General features: G+C 38.3%; 1 protein-coding gene across 1 annotated transcript; it reads left to right on the forward strand.

Moving 5' to 3' along the window:
* Positions 1 to 532: 532 nt before the first annotated feature.
* Positions 533 to 4,702, forward strand: LOC149223086 (amino acid transporter AVT6A-like). Its single transcript, XM_089385749.1, has 5 exons — positions 533 to 1,124; positions 2,830 to 2,982; positions 3,299 to 3,502; positions 3,625 to 4,090; positions 4,177 to 4,702. Exons 1-5 carry the CDS (start codon positions 701 to 703, stop codon positions 4,319 to 4,321), a joined length of 1,392 nt encoding a protein of 463 aa, XP_089241875.1. The 5' UTR covers positions 533 to 700; the 3' UTR covers positions 4,322 to 4,702.
* The last annotated feature ends 12,712 nt before the right edge of the window (positions 4,703 to 17,414 follow it).

Here is a 17,414-nt window from a genome sequence, read left to right on the forward strand (position 1 = left end):
TCATCTGGAATAAAAAAAAAAAAAAACCTTCCTATTAAATTATTTCCATAAAAAATTTTAAATACATAAAAAGCGACTTTAACCTATTCGGTACAGTTTGGCCTCATTAATGCTATTAAATGTCTTGTACAATGATTACCCTTTGCAATTAAATGTGATGTGAAATGCTGAGTATCATTAAGGGAATTGTTTATCTATCATATTAAACGTGACATACGGGCAACTTAGAACAACAGATTAATGCCACGTGGCAAAAACACCCTTGCTTGGTTGGAAGAGTCGTTACTTTATTCCTCACCCGTAAAAGTCTTTTACTAATATTCCAAATCCACGTCAGACAACAGACCCGCGCTGAGTCTTCGACCTCACAAATCCCGATTCCCAAGGTCTCAAATAATGCAATTTACGTACGAAAATACGGATGTATAATGCCACAAATAGACACTTCCTATGATATACGAATTCCTAGAGACGTAGATGTGTAGATTACAGCAATAAAAAATTCAGATATCTTTGAAATAAATTGCCCTGCAGGGGTTGGATAATCCTGCGCCATCAATGTGCCGACAGAAGTTGCGTGTCATCTGTTTGACAAATTTTCGCTCTCACATCTCAAATTCTTCCTCAGACCGATCCAAACGTTTGTCCTCTCCATCTAAAAAATCCGAGATTTTTTGGGTGTTTGGTTTTGTCTAAAAGAATGACGATTGTAGCCTCGCCCGACAAAAGATCCCGGAAGCAAAAGCCTTTGGTGAGTGAAACCAGTCCCCTGCTGCCCGAGAAGAACCAGGATGGCGAAGATGGTGTTCATGAAGGACTCAATGGCGCCTCCTTCTCCGGTGCGGTGTTCAATTTGTCCACTACGGTGGTGGGAGCGGGAATTATGGCTCTGCCTGCTACTATGAAGGTCTTGGGATTGATCCTCGGCAGTCTCCTCATTATCTTCGTTTGCTTCTTAACGGATGCTTCAATTGACATTCTCTTAAGGTTTAGCAGAGCCGGTGCAGCGGTTTCCTATGGCGGCGTCATGGGAGACGCCTTTGGGAAAATTGGAAAGATGCTGTTGCAGATCTGTGTTATTATTAACAATTTGGGCATTCTTATCGTCTATATGATTATCATAGGTAATTCAAGAAATTATGTTGGTTTTGTTTGAACTGGTTTCCTTTTATCAGGATAAAGCTAACACGGCGTGGTTTGTAAATGTGAGAGAATTGTGTCATCACAGAGTGCTGGGAAACCTTCATTTACTACTTTAGAAGATTGAGGGCTTCAAGTGCCAAGCAAGTATTTATTCTAGTCGAGCTGTTGGGATTTAGGCCTTCATGTTTTGAAGAATCCCATCCCCAAACGGCTTCCTCTGTATGTAAAATTGATTAGGTTACATTGTGATTTTATGGGATTGGTGCAGGCCTCCCAGGCAATGCCCGTCCCTAAGGAGCATAGAGCCCTTTTATTCACCATCTCAGAATAGAATGGTACTGCGGATGGGTCGGTCATAGCCCAAGTCCAAATCCTCTGATTTCTAGTATAACATTTCAACCTTGGATGTTTACTCTTGACACTTATGTTAATTGGTCAGGATTTTTGCATTGCATCAGAGGACCTTCGGGTTAAAATATCGCAGTGACCATACCGTTGCGAAGACAAGAGTCTGACAGTAATATCTGCAGATATGATCAACATTCTTTACTGGCAAAGGTCTTACCACAGAATTTGGATATCCACCTAAACTTGGCAGAGTTGGATATAGTTTTAGTGACGTTCACTGTATCAAGAACAAAAATTGAGGCACTTTTCGTTTGGTTGCATTTTGAATACTTAAGTTTGGATAAAATTCTGAAACCGAGTCATCTTTCAGTTCTTGTGAGTTGAAAAAGTCTTTTTATTTGTTTACCGGACATACTCGGAACAAATTATTTATTTCTCCTCTGTTATTTGTTTCCTGCTTATGATGGCTATTGCAAAACCTCAATCCCTTTGTTGTTAGAACAACGGATCATAATCAGTATTTTCTGTTTGAGACCAGTTTGTTATATGATTATGGAAAGGGATGCAACACAAGGTGAATTCTCAGTTTATCACTGCCTTTATTCAGTGATATTTCCCAAGTTGAACCATGGTAAATATGTGATAGTCCCTTGCTTTAATCACTGAATCAAGTGTTTGAACTTGGGTGTGTCTCTGTTCATCCGACTTTAGATCATAACTGCATCATGTTTAATGTTTTGGGGATCGAGGAAGAACCTTACGCCTCGTGAAGAATTTATCTATATGCAATCATTGGTTTAGAAGCAATCCGTTGATATTTTTAGGAGGAAGCTTTAAGTTTACAGAGTTCTGTTAGAAAGGATTCATGATAAGATGAATTGACAAGTGATTCAGTGTGAACATTTTAGGTTATGTATTTTATGTTTTGTAGGCTGAATTAGCTCAGTTTTGAGGGTAGATCGAAGAATAAATAGTCGTTTGGGAATATTTAAGCATGTATGTTACAACTAGAGTATTTTAAAAGTACACAACTAGAGTATTTTAAAAGTACTGCTTGAATTTAATATTCAACCCAATTTTTGCATTGTAAACAGTTTAGAAAGCTGAAACACTAACAGCTTTTTTCTGTAAAACAAAGTTGAAGAGTTTTATGAGGCATACATGACTTGACATGCCTCATTAGTGCCCCTTCTTCTTTAGATTCCTTTTGTTTTTGTTTGAATGTCCAATTACCTGGAGCAGTGCCACTTTTATATTACTTAGGGAATAATCCCTATCGTATATGGCTAGGAATTAGAAATATCTATGTCTAATAGAGGTGTTTTTTGGTTCGGGCAGGGGATGTGCTATCTGGAACATCATCAAATGGCGTGCATCATGTTGGTATACTTGAAGAATGGTTTGGATTTCATTGGTGGAATGGACGTGTTCCGATTCTAGTTCTCACCATAGTCCTTATTTTGGCTCCGTTGGCGTCTTTCAAGAGATTGGGTAAGTCTGCTTTGATCATCCTGATAAGCATGTTTTAGCACTGTGATTTTCATATATGTCATATTTCATTTGTGCCTTTTCACAGCTATCAGGAATTTAAATGTCTAGAAACTATTGTAACTAGATGAGGGTATTCAACATATCTTGGGAATGTCACATACTGATGGCATCTTTGTAGACCATTTGTCTAACTTTTCATGTTTTCCAGTTGGAAACGGCATAAACATTCAATGATGTGGATATTGGGTCATTTTACGAGTTATGATGTTGAAATCTTGATGATTATATTGATGGGCTCACTTCCATGAATTTGCAGATTCTTTGAAAGTCACTTCTGCGTTATGTGTTGCACTCGCTGTTGTGTTTGTTGTGATCACGGCTGGTATCGCGATTGTAAAGTTGTTCTGTGGCACCGTCCAAGCGCCAAGATGGTTACCAGATATTGTTGATCATACTTCCTTCTTGAAGCTTTTCACTGTGGTACCAGTTATTGTGACTTCTTATATCTGTCATTATAATGGTATGGACGATTGGCCTCCATCTCTTGTCCTGCACCTGAATGTAGTATCTTAAGAGTTCGTTAGCCGAATTGGGATTTTAAAATTATGTTATAATGAATTGTGATCTCTTTGTGCCATGCAGTTCATTCCATATACAATGAACTTGAGGACCCTTCAGAAATGCAGCCCATTGTTCGCACATCATTGTCATTGTGCTCAATTGTATACATAACTACAAGCTTTTTTGGTGTTCTTCTATTTGGAGACCAGACTATGGATGATGTCCTGGCCAATTTTGACACCAACTTGGGAGTTCCTTACAGTGCTGTGCTGAATGACATTGTTCGTGTGACCTATGTTGTACATCTGATGCTGGTCTTTCCTCTCATATTTTTTGCCCTGCGCCTTAATCTTGACGGGCTTTTATTTCCAGCTAAAAAGCCCCTTGTTTCGGATAATAAGAGGTTCATCTTGATCACTACCTTGCTAATTGGAATCGTTTTCCTCGGGGCATCATTCATACCCAGTATCTGGGATGCATTTCAGTTCACAGGGGCTACTGCAGCAGTTTGTATTGGTTTCATCTTCCCAGCTTCCATTGCTCTCAGGTAAAGAAAGGCTGCTTTTCATTTCTCATTGTGTCTTTTATCTTGCTTATATGCAACTTCTAATCTCAGTCATTTTTTAATTGCAGGGACACTCATGGAATCTCAACCAAAAAGGACATATATCTGTCATTGTTTATGATTTTTCTCGCAGTAGTTTCAAGTTCAATTGCTATAATGAGCGACATAAATTCTATGTTCAAGAAAAGTGAGGTAGGCCCTCCACGATCTTGAGGATGCTGTTTTTCATCAAAAGCAGCAGCTCATGTATATAAAGATGTTTTTGGAGCAGAACAAAGAAAAGAAAACTGATCTAGGAACCTGCTTGTAGAATTGTGAAGGGTGGATAAACTATTGTAAAGCCCCCTGTAAAGGCATGGACTAGCCACTGATCCGGTGCTGGAAATCCTTCAGATATACAAAATTTTGTGTGGCTACTCAACAATAGGGCATTTACTTGGAATATTCTTCAGAAAAGATATTTTGAAGGTCTATGTAGACCGTAGGTGGTATCGGTTAGAAACATAATTCTCCGGGGTTATGTAAATTTGGAATATTTACTTGTGTGGAAAGCGAGAAGCTACAAATGAAGCTGAATATTCATAACCATGAGAAGTCCAAAAAGCCATTGGAAGATGAAACCAGAGGTCACAAAATTGTTGTATAAACCAGGGGTCACAAAATTGTATATTTATATGTATCATTTAATAATATGCCTCTTATGCTTATCAATCTCCTCTCTATTTTCATGTGTCTTCTAAAAGTGGCATCGGAGCTTCAAATTTGTTGATATCTTCATAATTATTTATGTTGCTTGTAGGTTAGATCTGTCTCTCCTATTGTTTATTATGTGAAGCACTGTTTCTCCTACCATATCATACCAAACCATATATTTTCTCCCATCTGCATCTAAGATTCTTATGCATATAGAGGCACCCCTCGTATATTTGCTCCCATCTGCATCTAAGATTCTTATCCCGTCTGCATCTAAGATTCTTATGCATATAGAGACACCCCTCATCTAGTGTTAGTCTAGTGTGCTTCACCCTAAGATTCACGACCAACCTTTGCTTAATTACCATCTGGCATATAACCACTGGGAATAATCCTGAATCACATCGAAGAGAGCCAGAATGAGCATGGAACCTGAGTGCATGCCGGTCTTCTGTTATAACACTATTGTAGAGTTGGTGGCTCCTTAGCCTGAATGGAGCTCGAACCCACTTTTGTTTCTACTTGACTGTAGCTAAAGTAGGGGAATCAATACTAAGAAATCGCACATTGCAATAAGAGAAACACCACGGTTCCCATTAAGAGAAAGAATGGCGGCCAACTACCAACGACCTCAGTTGCTATAAGGAGGGAATATACAGATATAATGATTTTAAATTTTATTTTCATAATCTATAATCACCAAATCTTTATTTCAATTGCTAAATAATTCAATTTGTTATATTCTATGTTTTTAGATATAATAATTTTAAATTTTATTTTCATAATCTATAATGAAATTTTTTAGTAAATAAATTTTTAAAGGACAAATGTCAACTTTAGGTTCCCTCTCATACTAGATTGTAAAATAACAAGCTTAAAAAATCACCCCTCAGACATTTCCTCCATATAATAACAAGCTTAAAAAATCACCCCTCAGACATTTCCTCCATGTGCCCATCTAACAAATAGAGGATAACAACCCCAAACTCAACTCACTGCTCAGTTTGGGCAAGAAGAAGAAGCTTACTCCAAGAAGATGGGGAAGCCCTCTCTTAGAAGTTGTTTGGGAGAAAGGATTTGTTGTTGCGAACTCTAATGAGATCCAAGCGGTCAACATTTAAATTTTTTTGACCAGCAGGAATGGTGATACAGCGACAAGAGTACTTTATTAACTGGGAATAAGTTTCATGGTGGCTGAATAGAATATATGAGAATTTGCAGAGGAAATGCGTTGATGCAACGTGTGTCTTTTCCAACGAATTCACGTTTATTATTTATTTCTGTTTTGCATCCCAACGATGGAATGTTGACAATGGCTTTGATAGATACCCAAATATAAGACAACTCTAATTGAAACCCAAAGCAAATTTTCTGTTGAGGTATAGCACTCCAATTTTCTCAATAGCGTTCATTTGGATTCAATGCCCATGTGATAGAAATTAATATTTTGTAAACAGCTTGAGCAAACATTGCACATGTCCTTTGACATAACAGTTAGATTCGCTTGAACCCAACACTTGATATTTAATTGCAAGCAAGAACTTACTAAATAAATACACAATTAGCTTCTTAACAAAAATATTGTGTTGTGTTTAGACAATCATTCCTTGTCTAGTGCATGTGGAAAGAGTTCAAGGTTGTCATTTCTTTTTCAAAATAACATGGAGGAGAAACAAATGGCTAAAAAACAATTAAAAAACTATAACAAGGTTGTCAACTTGTGGTGTTTGCTTCAATTGTTGAATAAATCATGTTCATGATTTTACGCTCAAAACCATCCCCTTTCTTTTTCAAATTCTCAAGAGCAAGTCCCATTGTTTCCACATGCGCTTACCATCCATGTGTATGTGGGGTTCTCTTCCATTCTAGGCAGAATAGCCATTGTCTCACACATATTCCATTGTAATTAAGGGAATATTCTAATGGAAGAAGAACGTTGTGGAGTAGGTAAGAATGATTATGAGAGGAAAGAAGGGGCCTTTTCTCTACATAAGGCCTCCTTGTTTGTCAAGGATGTGATATCTTGTACTTGGATACACAAATCAAATATTGGTTTAACAACTTTGTCAAGAAGTATCTAGAAGAAAGGTTGTACTTCCTAAAGGATAGATGTTAAGTCAAATCACCAATGCACCTCCTTTTCTCGTTTCCTTTTGTGGTATTGTGGCACCCTTGTCATTTTTCATTTTTCAAGTAAACCTTGTCATGGATATTGCAATCTCATGTAATTCCTTTTATTCATATTTTTTGCACACATACGCACAAAACAAAAATAAAAAACATAACAACCACACCATAATCAAATTCCACCATGGGCGGTCATATGCATTTGCTAGTTACACCTCAACCTTGAGTTTTGCACATTGAATATTACAACCCATTTACATGATATACAAACAAATATTACTTAACATAAATGAATTGAGTTATACCACATAACCACATTGTATAGATAATACATGATTTATTGCATTATAATTCATGGGTTAAAACAAAGGTATTACATTCCCCTCCCACTTGGAGTAACAACATCCTCAACGAACCTTTTTTCTAGTAACGGGTGTAACACTCTCAACCCCCTAACGCCTTATTAGGGATACAGGGAATTTTGACCCAATCTTAAAGGTTACTTTATGGAGATGGGGCTATAAAAATTCCTCTTATCCAACATCCTCAAAAATCATTTATGATATCACCACATTTGCCCCTAGTCAAGAGCTTTTCAATGATATAAATTTTGTCCAAAATTGAGCTCAAGAAGTTACGCCACTTAAAGATTTTCCCTTTAGGGCGACCTCACCTTGCATACTACCACATGGCACTACCTCAACAAACACATGACCAACCTATCTAGCTCAAACATATCGGTCTTCGAGTCCTTGGACTAAACTTTTATGAGTAAAACCTCTTTATTTCACCTCTGTCAACTTGACAATGGGTTGTTTATTGACGAATCCTGGCTCTCATCAACTATCATATGTTTACCTTCTCCCCATGCCTTCATCCACTGGGCATACCTTGCTACAACAATTCTTGAATCGATTGATATCCCGACTCCTAATAGGCCAATAAGTCGATAGAATAACTCAGGATAGGTAGATAAGCAACCCCCCCTTGGGCTACTAGGTTTCTAGGAAAACCAAAAGGGGTTACCAACTATTGATACTCAGAGAACTTGGCATCTTGACATCCACGTCACTGCAACATGAGTGCCACTTGGCAGTGACATTGGTACTCCACTCCACGTCATCCTGCCACATAGACATGCCACATCAATCCCATTTCAACATGCCACGTTAGCATGCCACATCAACAAGGACTCACTTGGTGCCATGTCATCATGACATGTTAGCACCTAGATCAAGTACCATGTGGTAGCACTGGGTGTACTTTGATTCTCCATGTTAGCATCTGTGGGGTTCCAAAGCACTGTCGTGACCAACACTATGCTCAAAGGTTACTACTACATCTTCTGGGATTACCGACCCCCTATGAGATACATGCCAATGATGAGTCCCAACTCAAGAAGGCTTCCCCATAACCCAATATGAATTTCAATTGATAGGGATAGTCCCATCATCTAATAGACTATTTTGGTCTTTCGGTATGGGGGAATCCTTTTCGTGTTAGTTTTTATATCTGTCAACACTCGACATTACGATACTTGATAACCTGATATCTTGATAGATTCATCGACTAACAACTTTTGCAAGTTTTCCAACATTGGGAATTCTCAATGGGGATCCTCACTAGTTGAGTCTCATGCACGATACTTGAGATTAAATGGCTACCTATGCTTTCACGTTCCTAGAGTAATTATGCATTCTGAAATATTTATTCAATCCCAAAACCCTGCGCTAGACTCTTCTCTTTTTAACTCCTTCATTGAAGGTAGAAGCTTTTTCCTTGTTGAATTCTTTGAGAAATAAGCTCCTTACAATGCTCATCTTCTTCTTTTTCTTGTGCAACCTTGATTTATGTTAGTTTTTATAGCTCAAACACGTGTTATAGTCTTGAGAGGTGTCATTGAGACTAAAGACACAAAGGAGTTAATTATCTCCAAGCCCATGTAATTTTTCCTAAGCTTTACCTAGGAAAAATGTCTTAATTAATTCAATTAGTGATTTTTTAAATATTTCGTAAGTCTAACATAGGAAAAATGAATAATTAATTGATATTAATTGGGATAAGGTCTATTTTCGTCTGGAAGTTTGTAGAAAATTTTTAATACAATCTTATCCATCGATTAGTTTAAGTTAAATTCTAATCACAACGTTTCATTTGTGAATGAGATATTATAAAGAAGATTGATGGATAGCTTTGGAGATCATACATATAAATGTTCAAGTGGGTGATTTTCAGAAGACACTAGAGGGTTTTAGAAGTGGTGATTTAGGAAATATTTTCTAGAGATTCTTGTTATCAATATTTTTTGCAGGATGCCAAGTTTTTCCCAATGAGATCGTGAGTTTCAGAAGGAGGCCGATTTTGCTCAGTGAATTTGCAGGAGGAGGCCAGGGTTATTCGTTGGAAGGAAGTGTGAGTCTTCCAAAGGTCACATCAAGTTTTCTAGTGCCGGTGCGAGCGAGGCTAGTGTGAATTTGTTGGAGGCCATACGAGTCTTCTAGAAGGTAGATTGAGTTTATTGGAAGCTAGTGCGAATTACCATAAAGAGCTAGTGCGAATTACCATAAAGAGCTAGTGCTTGTTGCTGGAGGCAACACAAATTGAAGAAAATGGAAGCCATGGGATTTTCCATATTAGTAAATTGAAAAGAAATATTTTTGTAGATATTTTCCAATGAGAGGCAAGTAGTTGTATTTCTCAATAGCAGTTTATTCACTGAAGATTAATAATGAAATCTCGAGATCTCAAAACTAGCTTTCCCCACATTGGAGTTTTGTTTTGTCCAAAAATATTGATGTAAATTGTGTGATTGGTTTCTTGCTTATTTTCCTGCATTTTCAATTTGTGATTGGTGTTGTTTATATTTTTATTCGACACTTCCAGTAAATCAATTAATCTGCCACAAATAAGTGACATGAAGTAATTAACTGGTTAATAACACCTTCTGAGTAACCATAATTTCATAATTTAGTTGTTGTGTTGGACAACCTATCAAAAATGTCAGTTACATCCTCAGAGGTGTCTGTTAGAGTATCCTCACAAGTTATATCCTCTCTTGCACTCTTGTTCCTTCTCCTTGATTTAATTTCATCTACCTTACTAGTTTCTAGTACATATTTATGAATTTTAGAAGGATTAGGAACTTGTTTGGACTTTTATTTGTTGATATTGCTGGTCGCTGGTTCATGCTTTCTTTTCCTCTATAATTCTGATAGTTTTTGTAGCATCACTACATTTACTTATTACTTTTCATGGGATTTCATAATCCTCTCATTATTTATCTTGTAACTTAGTTCAACCCTCAAACTCCTGAGAGTTTCCATCCAATCAAGACATATTTCCACTACCTTTCTCCCATCCAACTCATCTTCCCTCTTATGTGAGGTCCTCTTTAGGATACACTGTACCATTATGTTGGACATTTCCTTTCTATACAACACACAACTGTTACTTTAAGACAATAATGAAATTTTCAATACATATACAATTGCATTGGTATTGTTGGTCTAAGATTGAGGTTTTTTTGTTGCTACACCACACACTAATGTAGGGTTGGATAAATTAGCAAAAAATTAATTCAATAATGTGACTATAGAAAAATTTCATTATTAACAACATTCAATTTAAACTTGCTATTTCGATCCCATTCAATTCAAGTGTTCAACTTTTTCTTTGATACCACTCTGAACACACCCAACCCTAAAAACCAAGCTTTGGACAAGAAGTTATTTCCACTTAAATATTTTCCTTTTAGGGACAACTCATGTGATGTACTACCATGTGGCACTAATTTGGTGGACCACATGGCCAATTTATCGAAATCACACATGTATTGGCCATCAGGTTCCTAGACTAACCTTCTCTTGGTAAAACTTGTTTGTTTCACTCTATTCTGACCTGATAAAAAACATCTATTGGCAAATCCTTGCTCATGGCAATTGTCATCTGTCTACTAGCGCCTTGAACCCTTGGCCATCAAGCATACCTTGCTGATATAGTTCTTGAATTAGTCGATATCCAGACATTTGATAGGTCGATAACCAAGGTCCCAAGAAAAGCAAAATGGCTCATCAATTACTAATCCTTGATAACCTAACTTCCTAACATCCAAATCACTGTAGCCCACATGCCACCTGGTTTCCATGTCGGTACTCCACTCCACATCATCCTACTATGTATACATGCCATGCTAGTGATAATTTAGCATGAACCTATTTGGTGCCACATCATCACACATCAACAAATCATATAAATTGACATTTAGCAGACCCTGGGTCCACTTCAATTCTCCATGTCAGAGCCTTATCAACCTTTGGTACTATTGAGAGGAAAGTTCCAACAATGAGGTCTAAATATTTCCAATATTTAGAAGTTGATAGGAAGGTAGTTGATACACCCTCGTTACATGACCATAACCAACTATTAGAACTGGCATACTCATAAGCTTCTATTACTATCAGGGGTACTCACTAGTAGAATCTTTGTGACTCTCATGATGCCCAACACCTGACCTTCTAATATTAGACATAACAAGGTGTTGAAATACTGTTGCAACCCCAACCATGCTCAAAAGAACAAGGTGTTGAAATACTGAGCAACACAGGGTTCACTGCAGAGCGTTGTCGAATTGATAAGATAGGGTTTTCCACAGATACCTCATCTGCCCACACCGCCTCCACCTTCACCTCTACAACATACACCTTACCCACACCGCCACCACCTCCATCGCTGGTCAACATGTCGAATATGATGAAGTTGCTGGCTTTCAAAGGCTTAGGAAGCGAGGATCCAAATCATTTTTGGTTTGTTGCGAAGGCTGTGTGGACAACATAACAAATTACAGATGATAATAGAAATAAGGCACAATTAGTCACTGCTCTTCAGGACCGCGCGCTGACATGGTACGTGAAGTATTGCACATATAATCCGTTGGTGTCATTGGCAGATACTCAAACCGCTTTGAACAAGGAATTCGATAAACCTAAATTTGAATCACAGTCGATAATTGGATATAAGGCTGAAATATTTGAAGATCTGTTGCCAAATCAACATTTTGGGGGAACAGTTGAATTTGAATTCAAATTCGCCTATAAATTACGTGTGGCCATCCAACAGAGAACACTTTGCATCCTTTGAATTTTTTATTTGTGTTGTCTGTCGTTTATGAATGCTCAGTTTTTTGTAGATTTAGTCGCCAACTCTGTGTTTGATACTTTGCCTAAGGATACCCAATAGTTTATTCTCAGCACCATGTCCAGATCAGGGAACACTGTAAGCACCAGATGAACTGTTGCCTCCAAGGGAGCGGCTCTGGAATTTGTAAGCATGGAGGTTCCGGCTCTTGTGCCTACGGCACCGAGATCACCTAGGTCAAAGCCCACCCCAGCACGTGAAAATCCAAAGCCCAAGAAAGACAAGTAGAAGCGGCCAATGCCAGTGCGCGAGTCACAAAGGAAGCGCTTTGCTACCCAAGCCCATAAGAAAGATAAACAATCGGTGAAGGATAAGGGGAAAGTTGTGGACTTGGAGCCTGAAGAGGGTGCAGAGGATATAGATGTTGAGGGCGTGGAGCCCATATCCAAACTGCCGGGTTACATCCCTCTGCGTAAGGGAAAAGTGAAGGTCACTAAGGATCTAGATGCAGCGAAATTCCTCATAAATACGCCCCTCCTACCATAAAGTATCACCTTTGAAGGCCCGCGCCTAGTGCGGATTCCCCACTTGAAAATGGAAGACTGGGATTTGACGGACCATGAGAGGTTCAACCACCTCGCGATGGAGAACTACATGAAGCGGGTGTACTGTAAAGAATCTGGTGTCACTGCGTTGGAGCCAGTCGAGTGGATTCGTGGAGTGAATCAGTTGGGGCTGCTGAACCTGCTGTGGGTGCCCCACTACCACCACTCCAACATCAATATCATCATTATCAAGCAATTGCTGACCCTGGTACATGATGGATGTTTGTGGCTAAGTGCACCGATCCTAATCACAGACATGTTGATCCATCAAATCATGCTCCTGCCACATTCCGGCTTGAATCCAACCAATGAGTTTGGTAGAAAAACCAATGAGCACGACTTGGCAAAAAAGATGAAGGAGAAGTTCAATCTAGTTAAGAAGTCGTGCGTGTACTCCATCACGTCTATCACCGACCCCGCAGTGAAAATTGAGACACAGATCCTCGCTGGTAAGGTCATGAGGAAATGCCGCGTGGATGAGGTTTCGACGCCAGTGATTTCGTCAGCTGCACAGTGCGCGGAAGGCGTGCAGTTTAACTGTTCGCGCCACCTCTGCAGCAAGTTTCTTACGAATTATTGTGAGGCTCAAGACGAGAGAAAAACCTTCCACTATGCGTGGTTGTTGCTCTCCATCGTGCTAGTAGCTTGGGAGTTTCCAGAGGACAACTAGTTTCCTCCCTTAGAGAAAGGATTGCCGGAGGCTGCACAGTTTTCCTCCCTTTGGGCCACAAAGGACTCCGCATGGGTCACGGAGACCAAAGTTTTTTGGGTGTTGATGGAGGCGAGCATTTGCATGGCCATCAATCAGAAGCCACGGTTGTCCCCGACTATGTTTGAGTAGTTATCAGAGTACGCGGAGTTTAAGGCAGACTTCCACCGCATATATATCAGGGCGCGGAAGGATCCACAGCAGAAGTGGTTTGATCTGCCTTATCTTGCCACAGACAATGCCATTCAGGAGGTTATCAAGCGTTGGTCGACAGATTGGCATTCTCCATCCGATCTGGCCATAGGCATTAGCAAAGGTGCGGGGAGTTTGTGGAGAAAAATAAGAAGGAGGCAGCTAAGCAGGTTGTCCAGCAGTTAGCCGAGAAGCACAAGAAGGAGGTCGAGGAGAAGGCCTGAATGGAAAAAGAGCACGCTGCAAAGCAGCAAGCTGAACAGGAACAACACGACTCTTAGCGGAGCGGTAAATCCCCTTTGCCCTAGATCGAGGAAGAGGAGCAGTCAGAGCAGGGAGGTGGTGGAGAGGAAGAATAGAGCATTCCATTCCGGGTAAAGAGGTACGAGGAATAGTAGAAGGAGGGGCCGTGGAAGAAGTCGAAAGCAACGAAGCCACCATTGAATCCCATCACACTCACAAAAGGCGATCTCGATGAGAACGGAGATAAAGTGCACGATACCACAACGAAACTGTTGCAGCAGTTTGAACATAAGCATCTGCAGTCACTGGGCACTCTTCAGAAGGATCTGCGCGAGCTGCAGATCCAGACCAGTAGGATCCAGGTGGGCACAGGGTAGGTGAGTGCCACACAGATAAGCTTGGCACCAGGAACCAGTCAGGCTGTAGAAATGGTTAGATCAGTCGATCTTCGAGCAGTCGCACTACCAGAAGTGTCATTGAGCGCAAAATCTGTTGATGACAAGGTCATCGTAGGTACTTTGAAGAACAGCGGCCTCAACCTCACAGTGCTCCCCAACGAGTATCTTCACACACTACAGATAGGTGTGATAACGGAGTTACGAGTGTGGAAGTAGCGTGCTCTCAGCCTAATCAATGAATATCGGGTGAACAACGAGCAAATGTTCACTGAGAAGATAAAGGCATGAAAGGCAAAGGAGACAATCCAGGGGCAGAGTGCCCAACTAGCGGCCGCGGTGGCAGAAGCATGCAGGACAGTGTTGGAGTTGCACCTACTGGAGGAGGCGCCGCTTGAGGCCAAGATTAGGAAGCTTGCAGCGGATGTCCGTGATGCTAAGACAGAGGTGGCCTGAGTTTAGTTCGAGCTCAACCTGGAAATCATAGAACTCGAGCTCAAGTCCCAACCTTCGACCCTACCAGAAGTTAGGGAGCAACGCAAAGCAGTTGTTAAGGATGGAATAACTACTGTCGACGCTCCAATGGTGGACTACACAACGTTGTTTGAGCAGGCCATGGAAGTAGTGACGACCCTGCAAGAAGATCCCAACCTGCAGAGATTAAAAACACCTGCGAGCTTCAACAGCAATACGACAAAGTGCGGGTGACGACATGCATAGTGGCTACGGTGCAGCGCCTTGCCAAGTTGCAGGAGGGGAAGAAACTCCTTGCACAAGTGGAAGCCGCGCAGAAGAAAGAGGCAGTCCTTAAGACATGATTGGACCCTTGGTTGGAAGAAGTCTACTAAGTCTCCGCGAACATACAGGAAAAGTTGGCGAACCTGCAGCTTACATGCAGAAGGTCAAGCAGGACAGCGAAGGACTAGCCACAGAACAACTGGTCGAACAGGTGAAGCAGGTAGCCACGCAGAGCGCAACTGAAGTAGTAGTGGTGCAAGTGGAGCTAGGGGATCTTCGCAACAAGATCTCTGCGCCAGCGGAGTGACTCGAGGGCAAGTCATGATCTTTGTGTTGGGGACCTGTTGGGATGGGGTCCTCTGGGTTAGTTTTGGGGCAAAAGCCTAAATTTTGATGTAAAAAGATGTAGAGTCTCCGATAAGATGGCATATCCACATAAATCAAACACTTTTATACATCTACTTACACACACATTTTATGTCTTGAGTTAGTGCTTGAGTAGTTACAAGCATGATTTGTTCTCCCATCCACCTAGGTTTACTTTCGAGGAACATGTTTGGCACATCGTGATAAGGCTTGAAGAGTATGCGACCCTTAGGATAGGCTTCACTCTGACGGGGTTGGGATGTCTCAGCTCTCGCTAAGACATAAGTTAGTGATATATTTAGCTTGTGAGTTGTTAAATATACTCTTAGTGCTATAATGATGATAACAAGATTTGATCCCGGATCTTATCCAAATTACTTAAACCGATTATATAATAATGTTAATGAAAAACCCTCAAGTTACATGTCATAATAAACGCTTCATAAACCTATTAAACTATCATATTCATTTGGATTTTTAATTTTAATAGTTTAACTTTGCACACAATATAATATTGAATAAGAGGAAAATGTGTGGTATATATATTGTTTCAATGAATAGGACTATGGAATTTGGACAGCCACACAAAACTTTCATCATAGAAATGGGGACATCTTTTAATGATGGAACTTTGACTTACAACTTGATGGAAAATTGCCGCGTGGCAAGTTCATTATATAATAATGTATTCTTTAGAGCGTCCAACACTAATAATGTATTCATTCTCAAAAATATTGGTTGCAAATCCATTATATAATAATGGTATTCTTAACGGTGTCTAACACTAATAATGCATTCATTCTCAAAAGTATAGGTTGTTATTCATGCAAAACTTTCCACACAAAAAGTGAAATCTTGACTTGGTTCTTCCTTACTAATATGTGGTCATAAATTCAGGCATTGATTAATAATTCATGTTCAGCATTTATTAATAATTAATAGTAAGGGAGTCCACCTTGTCGCTAGTGATTTGGGGTCCTAATTGAACTTGCATCTTGTATTGTCCCTTCAGTTAGAATCGGGACCCAGCAATAATATATATATATATATATATATAGTTTTCCCGTGCATTGGTTAAAAGAAGGTAAAATAGCCATTAACACTTTTTTTCTTTAAAGTATATTAAAATATTTTATTTTATAAATGATTTAATAGTAAATTTAAAGATTATGTAATAATAAAAAGTAAATGTGTTTATATAGATAATTAATTAATTATGATTTTCATTTCATTGTGAATTTGTTTATTAATTTCAAGTTTTTTTTTGTTGTTCAAAATACATTTTTGAATGTATAAATAGATTCAACACCATGAGTGTTTTTTGAAACATTTAAATTCTACAAATTAAACAATTTAAACTCAAATTTAATGAAAAATTAAAAATACATAAAATTTTTGAAATTATATTATTAAATTTTAATGAATTCTAATAAATAAAACCATTTCAATTAAAATAGACCATTTAAAAATATTATTTATTAAAATATATATATTTTTAATAAAAATTAAATTAATAATATTAAATAAACATTAAAAATGAAATGAAATATAAATTAATTAATTAATTTAGAGTATTTATAAAAATTTTCATAGAATATTTTGTTGGCAACATATTTTGATTGCCATTTTCACCTTGGTATTTTATTAGAATATTTTTACATCACATTTTCACAAACATATACTTATCGAGTATATTTTATAGTTTTAGTCTAGTAATTTGAATGCACGAGGTGAATAAGTTTTTTCTCTATTTAGTTTATACTTATTTTTTAATTATTTTTTTAATGAAACAAACAACTATATTTACCAAAGTTTTTAATGGAAAGTTTAGTAAAATAATTCAAAAAACAATTTTCTAAACAATTTTGATATCAAATATATTATAAAAGAATCAAAATAAATATATAAATTTATAAAGTTAGAAAATAAGCCTAACTAAAAAGTTATTAGAAGAAAGATGAGAACATGTTGGTACTATTCAAAGAAGAATTACTAAATGAATTAGAAATTCAATATCATAAAAACAAAAAATATAATTTTTAGTTTGAAAAAAATAAAAAATGAAAATATGTTGATACTATTTAAGGAAGAATTACAAAATGAAT

This window comes from Pinus tabuliformis, chromosome Q (assembly GCF_031772625.1).
Source record: "Pinus tabuliformis cultivar Carrire ecotype Pingquan chromosome Q, CPIR1, whole genome shotgun sequence".
Classification (NCBI taxonomy): Eukaryota; Viridiplantae; Streptophyta; class Pinopsida; order Pinales; family Pinaceae; genus Pinus; species Pinus tabuliformis.